Source organism: Carassius carassius, chromosome 23 (genome assembly GCF_963082965.1).
Source record: "Carassius carassius chromosome 23, fCarCar2.1, whole genome shotgun sequence".
NCBI classification, from domain to species: Eukaryota; Metazoa; Chordata; class Actinopteri; order Cypriniformes; family Cyprinidae; genus Carassius; species Carassius carassius.
The window spans coordinates 6173673-6191602 of NC_081777.1; the positions used below are offsets into that span (position 1 = coordinate 6173673).

A 17930-nucleotide genomic window follows, 5' to 3' on the forward strand; every position below is an offset into this window, starting at 1 on the left:
GCTCTGTTTGTGAATGTGCTCTTTTCTAAGGAGAACAGCACTACATATGTACCAAAGACAGTTATGTACCAAAGTTTGCTCTTACCAAAGACAGTGAGGTTGACCGTATTCTCCCTGTTGCCTGCTGGGAAGGTGGTGTACTCGCAGATGTAGCCTGCCTCATCAGAGAGCCGTAGGTTGCTGACCACAATAGTGGTATCCTCTAGAGTAGAAGTGGACCTCTGGCGCAGGTGCTTAAAGCTCACACGGTCTTTGAAAGGGGGCAACACTGATACTCCCAAGTCTGGGTTTGCGGTGGCGACGTTTTGTTTTGTGCCATTTATCACCTTTTGCCAGGTGACCTGAGAGATCTTCACTGGTGGCTTACCGTTGATGAATACACATCGCAGCTCGACCGTATCTCCCACAAATCCTGACTTACTGGGGTCCGTCTGCACCGACTGCCCGTTCCCTGCTGCAGAAAGACAAGAAGAGAGACATTACAAACAAGTCAACCAATCTGTGCTGAGAATGATTGTTAATGAACTAAACGTATCGATACTCAGGTTATTTATCAAAATTCATCAATATTAAAAGGATAGTTAATCAAAAAAATTGAATTCTGTCATTTATTACCTACTCTCATGTTGTCTTAAACTTATAACACCTTTGTTCATCTTCAGAAAAATATAAAATACACACACACACACACACACACACACACACAAATATATATATATATATATATATATATATATATATATATATATATATATATATATATAAATAAATATATAATATTAATATTTTTTTTTTTTTTTTTTTTTTTTTTAAGAGCTTTCTCTACGTAGACAGCAATCAAACAGACAGTTTAAAGCCCAGAAATGTAGCAAGGACATCATTAATATAGTCCATGTGCCATCGATGTTTCATACGTAATGTTATGAGTTATGACAATATATTTTGTGTTTTAAAGAAAACAAAAATAATGACTTTATTCCATTAAAATAATCTACACATAAGACAAAAATATATATTTTTTCCAACAATTCTTCACTTCGGAAACACCATTCGCGAGAGTACATGTTCTACTTTAGCAGCATCGTGCACTTGCATCTTGGTACTCTTGTGAATGGGGGCGAATGGTGACTCAGAAGTGAAGAATTGTTGAAAAAAAACAATATTTTTGTTTTCTGTGTAGATTATTTTAACTATATCTTTAGTACGTTTCTGGGCCTGGGAACGTTTCAGTCGCATTGCGGTCTTATGGGTTTGGAACAAAATGAAGGTGAGCAATTAAAATTTTCATTTTTTGGGTGAGTCATACTTTTAATACCAATTTCATTTTAGGGTGAGCTACCCATTTTATATGTTACACATATAACTAACCTCAAACCTAACCCTAAGTAGTTAATTCATATTGGCTAGTACTGTGTAATTACATTTTAACAATATCACCTTCAATTAAAATGTTACCAAAAATATATTTAGATGATATGTAAGCATATGTTATCTGTCCATAGGTGTTTTTGTATCTATTTTGAATATGAATCATGAAAACTGACAACCCTAACTGAAGTTACAGAAACTCCTTGACTCGATGCTTTTACATTACAATCAAATGTGTCAATACAACTAGCATGCCAATTCAACAAGAGTACTTCAAATGGCAAACAGGACTAATTACAAGTATGGCAGTGGTGTTTACAGGCAGCATTAGGTCTTCAAGAGTGTCGGATGTAGACTTTCCCAGCATGTGTAATGATGGTAGATCCCCCCCCGACTGATCCTGACTGCCAACCTTCCCATACCACTCCATCCTAATTATTTCTCATTGGTAAACATCTCGGTGACAGCCTCAAGCACCTATTAATGGAAACATTGCGGGATCCAGTCTGAGTGTGCCCACAATGATGGCACTTGAATTAAGTTACAATAAACCAGGCAAGCAATTAGTAGTAAACAAATGGGTTTTCTATTTTTCCCCAGCAACGGCTTTTAAGAGTTTGAAGGTATCTGTCACGCAGAAGATGATTCCACTGCTCCCTGTGAAAACAATAGTGGTTTTGTCTCTCAAGATAACCCTGAAATACAGCATGCCCCACAGTCAAATGCATAATGTTTTGGCAGGCCCTTGGCCTTTTGTCTCCCTGGTGACCTTCTTTTACCCCCTCCAGCTGAGAATGACGTGTTAACACTCGAACCCCTCCTTTTCACCCCTTTCTGTCTCGCTTTCTTGCACGTGCTATTACTCATACATTTGTTTAACTGCCCCCTTTACCTCACCCCCTGCTTTTCAATCATATTTTCTTTGTCTTCACTTCCTTAACACCTGACCAGACGACCGGCTCTTCTTACATTTCTACCCGGCTTATGCTTCCACACAAGGGCTATGCATCCATGAGAACTTTTAGTTCCTGTTTAGCTCTACAGAGGCCATTCATAACAGAAGCTTTTCTGACCCGTGAATAACTCTAAGGCAAACGTGTCCCTGGAGGGTCCATGAGTTCTGTTGCCTTTAACAAACCTGTCGTAGGAGACCCCGAGTAGATATATTTCTCCTCGCCGTCAGGTGCTGTGATGTCCTGTTGGACATATACTAAACCACATACCCTAACCTCCTTCTTTCCCCCTCTCCCTCTATTATTTATGACTGGCAAAAGGGTTAATTACCTCCTACAGAGAGACCTTAGCAAAGAGGAAGTAACTGAACCACCGCGCTTAATCACGCCACTCATAAAAGTTGGAATTATCGCAGGGGAAAAACAAAAAAGAGGGAAACTGTGGGCCAAATGAGTGCTATTTAGATCCCTATTTAGATAAAAAAAAAATTCCTAAAATAATGACATCATCGTTCTTTTAAGTAGTTAACTTTCAAGCGCAACTTAAACTTTAGATTGTCATCATACATTTTGTTCATTCTTCGTCATAAAATGTCAACACTACTACCATGTGTCTGTATAGTAAACAACAGATTATTTAAAATAGATGTTTGTAGAAATATCAGTAATACATTTTATTTCTAAAAAGAACATTTTAGTTTCATGACTTTGAGTATCTGTCAGATTAAACAGATAAAAATCTGGAGGAACACTCCACTTTTTTTTTTTTTTTTTTTATATTTACATCTCCCCTAGAGTTAAACAGTTGAGTTTTACAGTTTTCTAATCCATTCCACCAATCTCCAGGTCTGGCAGTAGCACTATTAGCCTAGCTTAGCATATATTTTTGAATCTGATTAGACCGTTAGCATCTCAAATGTTAGCTAAATGATCAAAGAGATTTGATATTTTTCCTATTTAAAATTTGATTCTTCTGTAGTTACACTGTGTGCTAAGTCTGAAGGAAAATGAAAAGTTGTGATTTTGTAGGCTGATATGGCTAGGAACTATACTCTCATTCGGTCATAATAATCAAGGAATGTTGCTGCCATACCATGGGTGTGAGAGTTCCTTTAATTAAATTTTTTATTAAAATTACTAATTTAGATTGAGATTTTCTTCACCCATTAATTGATTGATAGAACATTTCAAATAATGTAAATCACACAATTGTATGTATTTTAAAAATCACCTTTATTTAAATGGTACCTTTTGAAAATGAGACAATAATGAGCCGTTTTAATGAGTTTTAGATGAATTACTGATCAGGGATCAACTTCCTACTGATAAGAGTATTTGTAAGCCATTTTAATAAAAGCTGAAAAACTGGTTTGAGCACAGGCCTGTCATCCGTCATAAAAGTTAAACAAGTATTGGCAAGTGTTTTAAATGCTTAGTTCAAGACTTTTAAGCATCTGAAAGACAATCTGGGAAAAGTTAAACTTGAGAAGACACCAATAGTCTAAGACTAAAACGGATTGCATGACCAGAGGGGCTGAAACTAGCTACGCATTTACAGAGAAAGAGAGAGAAGCAAACAAAATATCCACTATTTATTATTTATTGTGTGTGTGTGTGTGTGTGTGTGTGTGTGTGTGTGTGTGTGTGTGTGTGTGTGTTTGTATGAAAAAAAAATCATTCAAGGTCACCACTGCACAAATATGAAAGCAAGGCACTCAAGATTTCAGAGAACGAATGGTACCAACCTTGAATAGAAATTAACTCCTATTGCTAGGAAGTTTCCTCTTTATCATGCAGTGTTAAACTAGTAGTTTCAGGAATGTGAAAGTTACATCTTTTACCCATGAATTCAGCTCTGTTAAACACCTGCAAATTGATTAAACTAAATGTTTACGGTTTCTTGCTCATGCAAAAGTTGCCATCGCAATGGTGTTATTAATGCTCACTTACTTGTCCAAGTCTTAAGAGCCCCCCTAAGTATGATAATCAATTGTGATGCTATCCTTAGCAAACATCACTTATAAAGGAGGGAACCAGCTGGTGATGTGTCAGTTTTTTTTTAACCGATGCGCACCAAACCCTTCATTTCTCATTTACCCAGGCGTGTACAGATGAGTTATTTTTGACCAGAGTGTATAGATCCATCAGCAGGCACTGAGAAACAACAGCTTGATTGACTAATCGAGTTTGACAGAAAGACGGCTGGCAACCTCTGCACAGCTACCTTGGGGGACACCTGTGTCCTTGTTTTCCTCTGTTTGACCCTGTTTCAGCTTGCATTTGCTACCGTGACAGGGTCGAAACAGAGGAAATGCCTTGTGAAGTAGCAATACGATTTACAGCTTGACAACATCAGTTAGAAAAACCATCCGAGTTAACTTCAACTGCATGAAGACATTGTTAGTGGGGGAATAGTAGAATAAGCAGAGAGATATATTCTGCTAACTCCCTCCTCTGAGTCATCCACTTAGACCACCACAAATAAAGATCAGTCTTCGCTTTAGAGGGAGTTGTGAGAGAGGGGTAATTATACGGCTCCAGAACCTAAATCCTCACACTAAGGAACCCAAAGCCTCTGGGCCCCCTGACCCCATTTCCACGTCCTCTTCCTCCACCTCGAGGCTGAAGGGGTCTTCCAAAGAAAGCAGGAGATAGAGAGTAATTATAGCCTGCACAGCAGAGCTGAACAATGGAGGGCAATCAGAAAGAAAATTTGAGAATATAAACTCTTCGTACACACTTCAAGAAGTTAAGTTGCTACGAATCGGAAGCAACGGCAAACAGACCATGAGAGAACATTGTCGCTGGCACAATGTTCAACAAAGAAAAGTTGAATAAGACAATCACTGGCAGACAACAATGAAAGTGAAGTAACAGACCGCAGAACAAATCCGGAGGTCTTAAAGTATCATCCAGTGAATCTACCAAACACACCCAGACAACATGGACTCTTTTTCCAAGCCCTTCAGCTGGACTACATGCAGAATCTCATAATGTGGAGGAAAGTAATTGGGTAGATATGACCGTGAGGCATATATGAACAAGTCAGAAGATGCCAGAGAAGCCTTTCACAATCCCTATTGTTCAAGGTGTTTTTAAAAATCTCATTTAGTCACGTTTAATCCACTCATCATGTCTCAGAGAACTATAATAATACAAGTCCAACATATGAGTGATTAAGTCTCTCAGCTTTCAGTAGGTTGACTTCAAGGGTGAATGTGGTTTTCCTACTGGAGGGTCTACTCTGAGGCCGACTAGGTTTTGTTAGCCTAACCACTGACCAGAGACCTCCGAAAAAAATGAAATACAGCCTAATTTGCCTTGAGGAAATCCATCTTAACCATACATCAGATGCAATATTCTCCAAACCTACAGGTGTCAGTGGTGAGCAAATAACAGCTGAACCAGCAAGAAGAAGCAGTATGAATAATCTTGCTGAGCTTTACATTTACATTATCCCCTCCTAAAAATGTGTGTTTGTGGGGGGGGGGGGTTATTTTAACCAATAAAACCCTGTTTTATTGGTTAAAAGGTAACTGCAGGTTGTTTCCAGGCCTACTTTTCACATAGAATCTGCCCTATTCACTCACACACGTGGACCATGTGGCCGGGGTGGGGGTGTGACTACAACGCCTCCTGTAAGATGTAGCATTAGCGTAGAGGCACACTCCAAACAGAGCTACCATTCTCCGGGACAGCAGCCTGACCGGATCCACATCTCTCTCTGGGCACAAGGCACAACACTGGACCTGCTTCAGGCCTCCCAGAAAAGAAAGAAAAAAAATGATGGCATTTGGCCCATCTCATTAAGAAAACCGCAGAAAGGCTTGTTTAGAGAGTCTACTAAATACGCCCCATTGTGTGTGGGTAATCTAATAGCAATCCAGGTCCTTCAGTTAGGAAAAAAAGAAGAGCTCAGCTTCGGTGAGGACACTAATATGTTTATGTGCTAGAGAGTGATGATACGGTGCATGCCAGCACATCCCGCTCACGCTGTGGGCGCATTACAACGTTGTATCAAGTTAGCAGCTAAAAACAGAGAAGAGACTGCGACAGTGGAGTTAAAGAGTAACTCTAAAATCAATGAGGAGAATGTAATGAATCCTACATCCGGCCATGCACGTACAACTCATTCTAGTGTGTTTGTTTTTGAGTGTGTGCAAGTTTCTGCAGACACACTGGGATGTTGAGAACTGCCTTTACCTCTAAGCATGGCTATTTGATTCCTGTTTTACCAGCTTCCCTCATCTACTGTGTCAGCCTTAGCTAATATTTACCTATAACAGAAACCTGCTGCAACATATGGTCAGGACTCTGGCTTTCACTTGAGCTTTGCTCTCGCCCCTTTCTGCATTAATGCTTAAACTTTACACACGTTTCCCCTGAATATCCCTTTTCCTGATAGACCATCCACCATCTGCTTTATTGAGACGGTGTGTTTTCCTGAACCATCCTGCTATACAGGAAGTTATAAAGGTTGTGCATTTTCTGTTTGTCAGAAAGTTTGGTACATATCATCAACACACCCTAAGGGTACCGTTCCCAAAAGCTCCAGGCTGATTAAAAGGGATAGTTTAAAGAGGAATCATGCTATTTTTGAAAAGTGGATGGGAAATATTGCAACACTCAGAAACTAAAATAATAATAATAATAATAAAACTACTTAAATTGACAAAACACACAATGGCTCAATAGAATTACTAAAACTTTAAAAGCAATTAAAAGGAAAACAGCACATAAATGAATTAATAAATAAACCAACCTGATTCTCAATGATAGCAAAATAACACTGCTCAGAAAAGAAAGGCATGCACAATTTTAAAATGCAGTCAATATAGAATATACAATACAAATAAGTCACTTTTTTTACGACTTGATATTTGTATTAGTATTATAATATATTAAAACATTTAAATAAGTTGTTTAAAAGTCATGTGTGACTTTAGGCAGCACATTTTCAAAAAATTTTTTATTTTTTTTTACAAAAATAAGAAAGAAAAAAAAAGTTCTTGCATCATTAACTTACAGTTAGCTGTATATATTGACATATTTAACTATTAAATTAAATTAGAATAGTTTTGCAGCCCGATTTGAGCTAGAAGAGGAAAACATTTTTGTCAAATTTTAGTAGTGATGTACCATATGTAGTTTTTTTTTTTTTTTTTAGGTAGGTAGGTTTAGAAAACAGCTTTTGGCCTTTCCTCATTCAAGCAGATAAAAGCTGCTCTTGCATAACTTGAAAATAACTGGCCGGGGGCATTATCAAGATGGCCGCCAAGTCAAATGGCTTACTTAAAAGGACATTGCCCTCATCTAAAGAAGGCACTGATTATACAACCATATGTTACTTTCATCCATATAAGACTATGGAGCCAACCCCACATGGCACAAGTCCAGTGCGATGTAGGAAGGCGCGTACAGGCCCACGCTGCTTCCCCTCTGAGAGTGATTTAAAGGCATTGTGAGAATGTCAAGGGGATTCATCAGCATACCTGTGTTCTGCTCTCTTTCTTCTCCATCACTCTTTTTTACACACTGATTCATCTTTCACAGCTCGGCCTGCCAGCTCTTCCACTACATTTTTATATCCACAATCCAACAGCAGGAGAGATGATGTAATACACATGAATACAGGCTTTGAATCTCTTATTTGGCATATTGCACTCTTTATAAAGGTCAATGGATGCAGCACAAACTTTAAATGTGTGTTGCATCATGCAAACAAAATCCAAATATTTATTTATTTATTTATTTTATACTAGGATCTTGCTGGGTAAGATTGCTGATTTTTAAAATCATTTATAGGAATATATGTAATAAGGGTTTTTTTTTTTTTTTGCCTAGCACAATTAGTACATTGTATATTCACTATAGATTTTACATAATTACATAGCAATTATATTGATTTATTTCACTTAATAATATACACTACCACTAAAAAAGATTGAATATATATATATATATATATATATATATATATATATATATATATATATATATATATATATATATATATATATATATATATATATATATACTGTTACTATATTGAATATATATACTATAACTGTTTTCTATTTTAATATATCTTCAAATGTAATTTAATAACAGTGATGTCAAATTATTACTCCAGTCTCCAGTGTCATAAGTGCCTTCAGCAATCATTCTAACATGGCAATTTGATGCTCAACAAACTTTTTTTTTTTTTTCTTATTAACAATACTGAAATCAATTTTTGCTGCTTAATAATTTTGAAGAAACGGTGATCCATGTCCTTTCATGATTATTTAATGAATAGAAAGATTTTAAAGCCTTTTAAAAATAAATCTTTTGTATTTGTTTACTTTTGATCAATTTAATACTCTGTATATGCTGAAAAAAAAAACGTTTCAAAATTAATAGTGATTATTTGTTAACGATCATGTGACAGTGAATACAGGAGTAATGAAATGATGAAAATTCAGTTTTGATATTTCAAGAATAAATAACGTTTTAAAATGAAAATATTATAACATTAAACTAGAAAACAATTAATATATTTGCGATAATATTATACATAATATTACTGTCTTACTGTATGTTTGATCAAATAGATGTAGTTTTGGTGAACATAAAAATACTTCTTGTCTCTTTATGGAATCTCAGTGATTCCAAACTTTTGACCTTTACTGTAAATAATACATATAAAATGTAGTTTTGTCTTGCCAGAAGATCAAATCTGGTCGACAGTAACTACAATGTGTTAACAGACCGAAACAAGAATTGGAGACAAGGTCATGCTCTCTAATGTTTCTTTTCAGTCATAGTTTCGGTTGGGCTGAGAAAAAAATAAAAAATAAACACAATATTTGTCTGTACTTGCCCTAACAGCTGATGACATCATCCCCATACGAGATACAGGCCACTTGTCAGAGTCAGAGGAAGTGCAAGGCTGTCAGGGTCAACAAAACTTACGTAGTTAATGATTACAAAGGCCAACAAAATGACTACTCAGAAACGGCCCTGCTTGTTTGCAAAAGAGAGACAGAAACTAGGCATCAGAGACACAAAGATAAGGGAAAAAGGCTCAGCTGGCACCATTACATAAATGTGTGCATAAATGCATAAGAGGGTTTTACACAGAATGGTATTCAGCTAAATTATTGATGTCCCCATACAGTAAAAAAGCTTTTTATGTGGTACACAGCTTCCTTTACTATGTGGATTGATGCTGTGTTTTGAGTATGTATTCGTGTGTCTGCGAGCAGATCTTTCTGCTATGTGCGCTTGAATGTGTTTAATGCACTGGTGTGTTTGTGCAAGGATAGGTTTGTGTACAAAGGGACAATGGCGAGCCCGCTTCTAACAACCTAAACATCTATAAATGACTCTAACAAACTGAGATGTTTTAACAAATCACCGTCTCCTGTGGATATCAACACAAAAGTGACCAGCGTATCACAGCGGGTGATTTACAAGCAACGTAACCAAACAACATGACCACTGCAAGTCTGCGAGTCACAGCAAATGCAAAGTAGTTTAGAAAGAATGAACAAAACATAATTCATCTTTTATCGCACAGATTGCCAGAAAAATACACCCACGAGCGTTCAATGATTAGAGTTGGCAATTTTTCAATAATGCAGTGATATCCTCCGGCATAAAATCAATAACAGCTGTTAGATGTCTTCATGTGAAAAATATCTAATCAATAAATAATGTGGCCATGGCCATTTCTGGTGGGCCATATGTACTGGATTACACCTGAGACGGCCTTTGTCTTCGGGTTACTGTTGGTGGGAGGTGTAAAAGGGATTGGAGTCAAATTGAAGTGAATCTGAGGACAGATAGAGAGAAAGAAATACAAAGGGGAAAAGAGCAGATTATTAAAGAAAATCAAATGTAGGGTTTTTGGATGTATAGTTTCAGCAAATTTTCATTGTTGGATGAACCATTCCTTCGGGAGAACAAATCCGAACTGTGTCCAAGGTGGTTAATTAAATATTACCATACAAAGAGGCATTGCTCTTAAACATATTTACTGTAGTATAAAATAATAATAATTGCTGTATTTCACCAAATGCACTCAACATGAGTCATATCACAGAGTGAGGTGTCATGCAACAGTGTGCAATACAACACAAGCCCAAAGACTCAATAAAATGATTGTCTGGTGCAACTCCATGTCTGCATTTTGAGTGACAGCTGGGATGTGTTTTGTGTCTGCTGCTGAACCGATGGCTGAGTGCTCCTTGGACTACACTGTATACTCAGCACATCTTGCAGACAAAGTATTTCAAGTTCAGTCAAAATGGGGCTGGGGGATATGCTAAGGACGGCCATGCATGACAAATCCTCTCCCTGTCCATCATCATCAATGGGCAAAATTTCAGGCTGGAAAAGTTCAAATCCAAAGTGTTCACAAGGAAAATCGGATTGGAGGTAAGTATAATGATTAAATGGATTACATGGATGAACGATTTAAATGCTATGCATGAACGAGCATGACGCAAGATTTCAGGTTTGCAAAAATCACCGGAAAATATTTTTTTTTTAATAGTTTATTAATTTGTTTAATAATGTAATATATATTTTTACATGCTATTACTGTAGCATTATATTTTGTACAAAAATTAATAAATAAATAAATATATATATATATATATATATATATATATATATATATATATATATATATATATATTAATTTATAATATATATATATATATATATATATATATATATATATATATTAATTTATAATATATATATATATATATATATATATATATATATATTAATTTATAATATATTAATATATTATTTGAAGTATCTTCTAAATACCATAGTACATCATTTTAATCCAAACAGACCTATAACATAGGCCAAAATATTTGGCCATTTTGAGAATACTGGTCAATGACTATATCAACTTGAGAGAAAACATACATTTGTAAACACTTTGTGACATTTTACCTTTAAATTTATAAATTGTATATAGGTTTTATATTGACTCAATACTGGCTTTGGCTTTAGACACTTTTCATTAAGGCTTCCTGATGTCTTAACCTGTGATTAGCTTTCCAAACTCCCAAGGCTCCTGTGATTAACAGTAGCACAACCCCCTGATGGGAGGGCTAATTTAAAAACAAAAAGAGAACAGATAATCAATATTTGATGTGAGGTGCTGCTGAAATCCTCAAGCCCCCTACAGCGTATCTCTGATTAAAGTATTTTTATGAAGATTTCTTACAAGGAACTCATGTTGAGAGATTCATCCATTTTTAACGATTTGTAGAAAAATATGAAATGTCCATCTGACATCAAAGAGCGTGGTTTATTATCAGGGTTTAAACAGGCCAGTATTGTGGAAACAGGAAAGCTGGGCCAGTGGGCAGCTTTGGTCTCTCCCCCTCATTCGACAGAGCAGATTGATCCATTAACATGTCCGGTTGGGAATTCACACTCCCACTGGAGAGGGTAGTGAGAGAGTCTGGACCACTCACAATTAACACATATATTTAGTATGCGACCGGCCAGTGTCATCATCTGTCATCTGGTGCTAGATGAGATTATAGAGATGTGTAACTGAAAGAACATTGGGAATATTTAGCCAAACCTACAACTATGAGGAAAAATAAATAAATAAATAAATAAATAAATAAATCATAGTTTCATATCGCATTTACAATATTCTACAATATTTTAAATGAGGTTTAGGGCACTTGACTCATTGTATAAGGGTTTAGCACTTTTTCTCAGTCAAGACGGTGTAGTTAGCACTATCAAAGTTGTTAGCAGTCATTATCGCTTTTGCAAGCACTAACATTTCACATGAACTTTTGGGATGATAATCTTCAATTCAAAAGAGAACTCAACAAATTTTACCTCATTAAAAAAAAGTATTACCCCCAAATACATAAATGCATATTTTGTTATGATAAGATGAAGATTTTGGTCATAGTAGAAGCTTCATTAAAAAAATAAAATAAAACATAAAGGAATGGGCCATTGCATGGCTTAACCATGTTGAGGTCACATTATCAAGCACTAATTCTTCTTTCTAACCCTCCAATTATCAGACACCTTTGCTTGTGAAATAAACAAACAATGGCTGAATGTAAACATAAAATTTCTCACCATGTGTTTGCGGGATGCTGCCTCCACACCACTAGGAATCAGTAAGCCCAAATTGGCTTCCATATCAGCTAGTCCAACATTAGACTACTCATGTCTCAAGAATGGTTCATGTTCCTGAGAACTATGACACTGCTAAGTAAGGTTTACCTGACTATAATGAGTTTAGAAACAAACTTTGCAGACCTCACAGAACCTGGAACCCACTTTCATGTGGTAGGAATGTACAGAACAGTTTGAGAATTGGCACTGCCCTGGAACCCGTACCTGAATCATGGAGACAAGGAAGACAAGACAAGGAGACAAGTAAAGAGGGTGATGCATACATTGCTCAGCATTTCTAAGAAGAACTCCAAGAGTACGGGGCTGTACTGTTTCCATGACCAAGACCGCAATGGATCTTTCCAATGGCTATTTGGGAGCGTTCCATTCTCCACACACAGCCCACGGAATGCTCACCACATCTCTTCTGCTCCTTTAGTCTCCAGTGCATGTGCTACCCAGCTGGGTAGAGGGACGTCAAGTCCCCCTCCTCCAACTCTTCACCACACACCACATTTCAGAGATTTTCCCATATCCTCACATGCACATGCACATATGTACAAACTTCAATGCATAGCGGGTCCAGAGCACACTACATCTAGGTCCATGATCCAGTTTTTGCCTTCCCTACAGTTCTAGAATCCTTCAATGTGACTTTTGTTGTATTCACGGAAGCTTTCCAAAAATCTGTCCGATCATCTCAGTGAGTCTGGATGTTGTTATTCCAGGTCGCACATCAAAGAGCAGTGGAAACCCAATCCAAATGACACATCATCTATCATAATGCATGTCCTTCCATCAATATCCTCCCTCACCAACAAAACCCGGCAGTCTGCGGTGCGATGGGTGGAAATTGATATTAGGATGACATTTTTCTTCATTTATAAACTCACCAAATCACTTTGCGGTCATCAAGCGAACGACTGCACAGCAGCGCAGAGCTATAGTAACATTCTGATAGAATCTAAGCAGAAACAAGAACATTTCTTACTAAAAACGCAGAACGAGAGATTTCTCAGAAGCAAAGTGCGGAACCGGGGTGCTGATTGCACATTTGAAGAGTTAAACACTGAGGCACTTTTGGCTTTCAATTAAATGAAACATATCTGGCTACGAGATGAAGACAAGAACCACAAAACCACAGGTTGAGAAGAGGGAGAACGTCTGAAAAAGTCGAGGGTTGGAATGAGTTACAGTATTCCCCACAAGACCTCAGAAGTCCAACAATGTATATTGACATGAAGGCCATGAGGTAAAGGGACCCACCAGAGGATCCTTCTACAAAGAACGTTAGCATATGTGTGTTAACATATAGTGTTTTGAAAGTCAGTGTGGTTGGGGAAAGGAAAATAGCATGGCTAGTTAATTGTGGCTGAGGTAATTGTCCGGGTGTCTGAAAGCAACAGGGTGGGTGGACTCACAAAAGAGGGTCTCGGCTGGAAAACGAGAAATTAACTTGTGGGATTTTGCAGTGGGTCTGAAAATCTAAGGTTTTTGAGAAGTAGATTCTTTTCTATTCCATAAAACAACTAGATCATGCATTAAGATGAAGCAAACAGCATGTCCATTTGAAGTCTGGTTTAGGATAAAGGGGTGTTAGTAGAAACAAAGACGAAATGATTCTCGGTTGATAAAAGGTGTTATATGAGCAAAAAAAGATTTAACCAAAGCTGCAGGTAATTGTGGAGTTCAGAACAGTTAATGTAAATGCAGTGACAACTATTTTAACAATTCTCTTCAGTAATAGCCATTTAAGCTACAATACAACTACCTGCTGTTTCAAATGTTCAAGATGTATTTAAACTCTAAATCGTGTCAGGTTAAACGATGAATTCAAACATCCCCACCTGTCTACCAAGCCATTCTTACAAGGAAAGACAATCACCTGTGAAAAGTGTCTGCTTTTCACCTGATACCCTTTTAATAAAGAAAGAATGGGGTAAATATATAAATAAGTCTAGCTGACATATCACAATAGCGTATTACTATTGATCAGAGACCCTGAAGCGAGTGAGAAAAGGAACTCAAAGGGAGATTCAACAACTCAATTATCTTGGATTGAAATTAATGTCACTCACTGAACCTTGCAAGTGGAGGAGCACCGCTAGAAAGAACTTAAAACCGAGCACAGTCTTGGGAAATCTGCAGCTTACAGCTACAACACAAACTTGCTAGTAGCAAAGGATTAAACTCATCATCATTTCCTCTCATAGAACAAACCGTATTCCGGTGAAAATGACTCACATGCCCCGGATGCTTCCGCTGGAGCAACAATTTCTATAGCTTTTTTTTAAAAACACCAAAAATTTTGCATATAATAGCGACTCATTTCAACCACTGCCAACACATGGCACCGACCTGGAGAATGCAGCAGTATGTTTCTGCCAATGCAAATGACCACACATTTGCAATTCAGTGTGGAGAAAATGAAAAATTAACTTTTTTATTTCTTTTCTTTATTCTAATGTTTTACAGTTTTTGATTGAGCGGTGTCATGAATATATATATATATATATATATATATATATATATATATATATATATATATATCCTGTGCTAAGTAATATTATATCAGTAGTCCACACAAAAATGTCAATCTGTCATCATTTAGTCACTCTTATATTATATCTTTTGAGATAGAGGGGAAAAAATGTTGGGCATAAAACAATATTGCAAAATTGGGTCCATTTGACACTGATACATTTTTGAAACTATCTTCTTTTATGTTCCAGAGAAGAAAGAAAAAGTGTACAGGTTTGAAATAACATAATCACATTCCTCAATATATCATTACTTTTAGCTTCACATTAACAAAGCATGAATATTCTGATATTTTTGGCCACTTTTTTTAGCATCTTAAGCTACAAGTGTATTTCGCTTTTTAAAGAGGAAAATAAAATTAAAATTAGTTTAAAAATAAAATTGTGTAATTATTCACCCTCGTGTTGTTTCAAACCTGTATGAGTATTATTTAATATTTAATCAATTAATTAATTTATTTATTTATTTTTTCTGTTGAACAAATGAGATATTTTTTTACATTTTGAAAACCAAACAGTATGGGGAAAATATTACCATGGTATAAGTCAATGGCTGCCAGCAGCTGTTTGAATGGACATAATTAAAATTTTTGGGCGAACGATCCATTAAAGACCTTATAGTTATAAAATATAAAATATAGTTATATAAAAACCTCATAGGTTAGCTGATCAGAGAATCAAACAAACATTTAATTTTTAAGACATACAGTGTATTCTCTCTCTCTCTCTCTCTCTCTCTCTCTCTCTCTCACAATGGCAGGGAAATAACCCCCCATTCTCCTTTTTAAGGATTTTGTCAAAGCACCAGCCTTACGCTGGCCTCTCCCTTCCCCTCCCTCGATCTCTCCACCACTGTCATGCTTTGAAAGGATAGACTGGATCTCAGACAGAGCTGATTAAAAGCTTTAAGGTCAGAAAAGTAGGACAGCTATTGAGTGAACACCTGTCTGGCCATACACACACTGCCAACCCAATGCAACGCTAGGTGTGATCTTCATCACAGCACGATCAGAGACTCCAATAAAGCGGCCCTGCCACCCCCTAACACTGCACACACACTCATGGGTGAATGCCCTACCTGTCTTGGCCAAAACACCTTCATTAAATGCCAAACAAAACCGTCTTTTAAAGGTGCTGGAAAGGATTTGTTAACCCTCATCTGCTCTCAGCAAACCCGATGGCAGCAAACCAAAAAGCACAAAATTCTTCTCAGACGGAATAGGAGTTTCTTATTGTAACTCTTGTTTGATGTTAAAATTAATTAATACTTTTAAAATACAGAGCTTTTCTCTGAAAGATGAGTATGCTCAGTTTGAGAAAGCAATTGACATTGTAGAAAAACATTTACTTCCTGGCTCAAGATTTCTCTGCATTCAGCCAAACCCGAAGCTGTCCTGAAGTGCACTTTTAAGTCAATTCTAAGATATACGACTGTTTGTCCCTAGTTTTAATACAGCAGCACTGTATTTTCTGCGCTATCTCTAGGAAGAAAGACGCAGTTGCTCAGGAAGAAAGATGCAGTTGCTCAGTCCTCCAAGACAAACAGTGCTGCCTGTACTAAACAAGATACAGCTTGTCTGTCATGATTTTGTTCATAGTAGTTGAGCAAAACTTAATTTGACTGAAAGCAATTTCTGTTGCATTGGTAGCATTCGTTTCAAGACATACATATGCTGCACATGGGTGTGTGAAAAGACTTCTCAGTGTCTTGTACTTGCTACACTGAACATTGAATTTTCTCACTCAGAAGTCCATAAAGTTACTGAAATATCCAACATTTTTTGAAGAAAAAGTTCTGTATGCCTATGCAAAAATATATTTTGGGTGGACACACGTTTCTATGATATTGCGGCACATATAGGGTTTTTGCACCCTTTTCACTTTTTAAAAGAGTAAATATGGATGCTCAGAAAATAAATCTCTCATTAAGGCATGTTTCAGGTGTCATTCATGTATCTCAAACTTGCTGAAGTTCAATACATGACATTACGGTTATGTTAATTTCCTAACCTTAAATAAGAGTAATAGTTATAGTGATGCTTGCCTTAGCAATATATTTCAAAAAGAACCTCCCAAGCATCAAAAATACTACTTTAACATCTCCAGAACCTGGCTGAAAACTAATTTTCCTCCTTCAAAACCATTATGTGCCTTCATTTTAGTTTGAACACGTAATACTCCTCTCCACAATGGGAATGGTGTAGTGTGACCTCAAATATATTCTCAGAACCTATATGCAGTTTGTGGATACTCTATCAGGCCTGGCGCTCATCGTTTTACTGCCAGGTGCAGGAGTATCTCCTGTTTTGCAACTTCAGAAATCCTCTCCCATCCAACACAGTGGCTTAACCCAACCTGATACGAATAAAAAAAAAAACGAAAAAAAAAAAAAAAAACAACAACACAGAGAACCGTTGATTGCTCGACCTTGCATTAGTTTCCCACAATGATGAAAGCAAGCATTTGAAAAAAGATAAGAAATGTACTCAGTGTTCCTTTGCAAAAACAGTTTCACAAAATGTGGGTCACATTAAATGTCAGATTCCAGTAGACTAAAATGTAAAGAGTACACATTTAACCTCATTTTTAACATTAATAGACTAATTAAAAAACTTTTGTTTTCATTAATGCAGTAGCATTTTTACAATAATCACAATCTTTCTTAATAACAATAACAATTTTGAATTTTCTAGTAATATTGATGACCTCAAGTTTAACATTAAAAAAAACAAAAAAAAAAAAACAATAGTTACGTATTCGGTAAATCTACAGTTATGACCTAGCATGCAAGCAGGGTAGAGGGTTCAATTTTTTCTCTGCACAATGTTTCATTTTAACATTTATTTACTGACCCTTCTGACACCCCTATGGGAAATCATGTTCAAGAAGCTGAGACTAGTTTGTCTTGGTG

General features: G+C 36.6%; 1 protein-coding gene across 5 annotated transcripts in view; it reads right to left on the minus strand.

Annotated features, from left to right (window-relative positions):
* nectin1b (nectin cell adhesion molecule 1b) overlaps nt 1–17930 on the minus strand; it is a 234898-nt gene that overhangs the window by 172882 nt on the left and 44086 nt on the right. For all 5 annotated transcript variants that reach the window (XM_059506088.1, XM_059506091.1, XM_059506090.1 and 2 more), the window contains exon 2: nt 86–454. In XM_059506088.1, coding sequence (XP_059362071.1) covers nt 86–454 — 369 coding nt within the window. The remainder of the gene's footprint in view (nt 1–85; nt 455–17930) is intronic.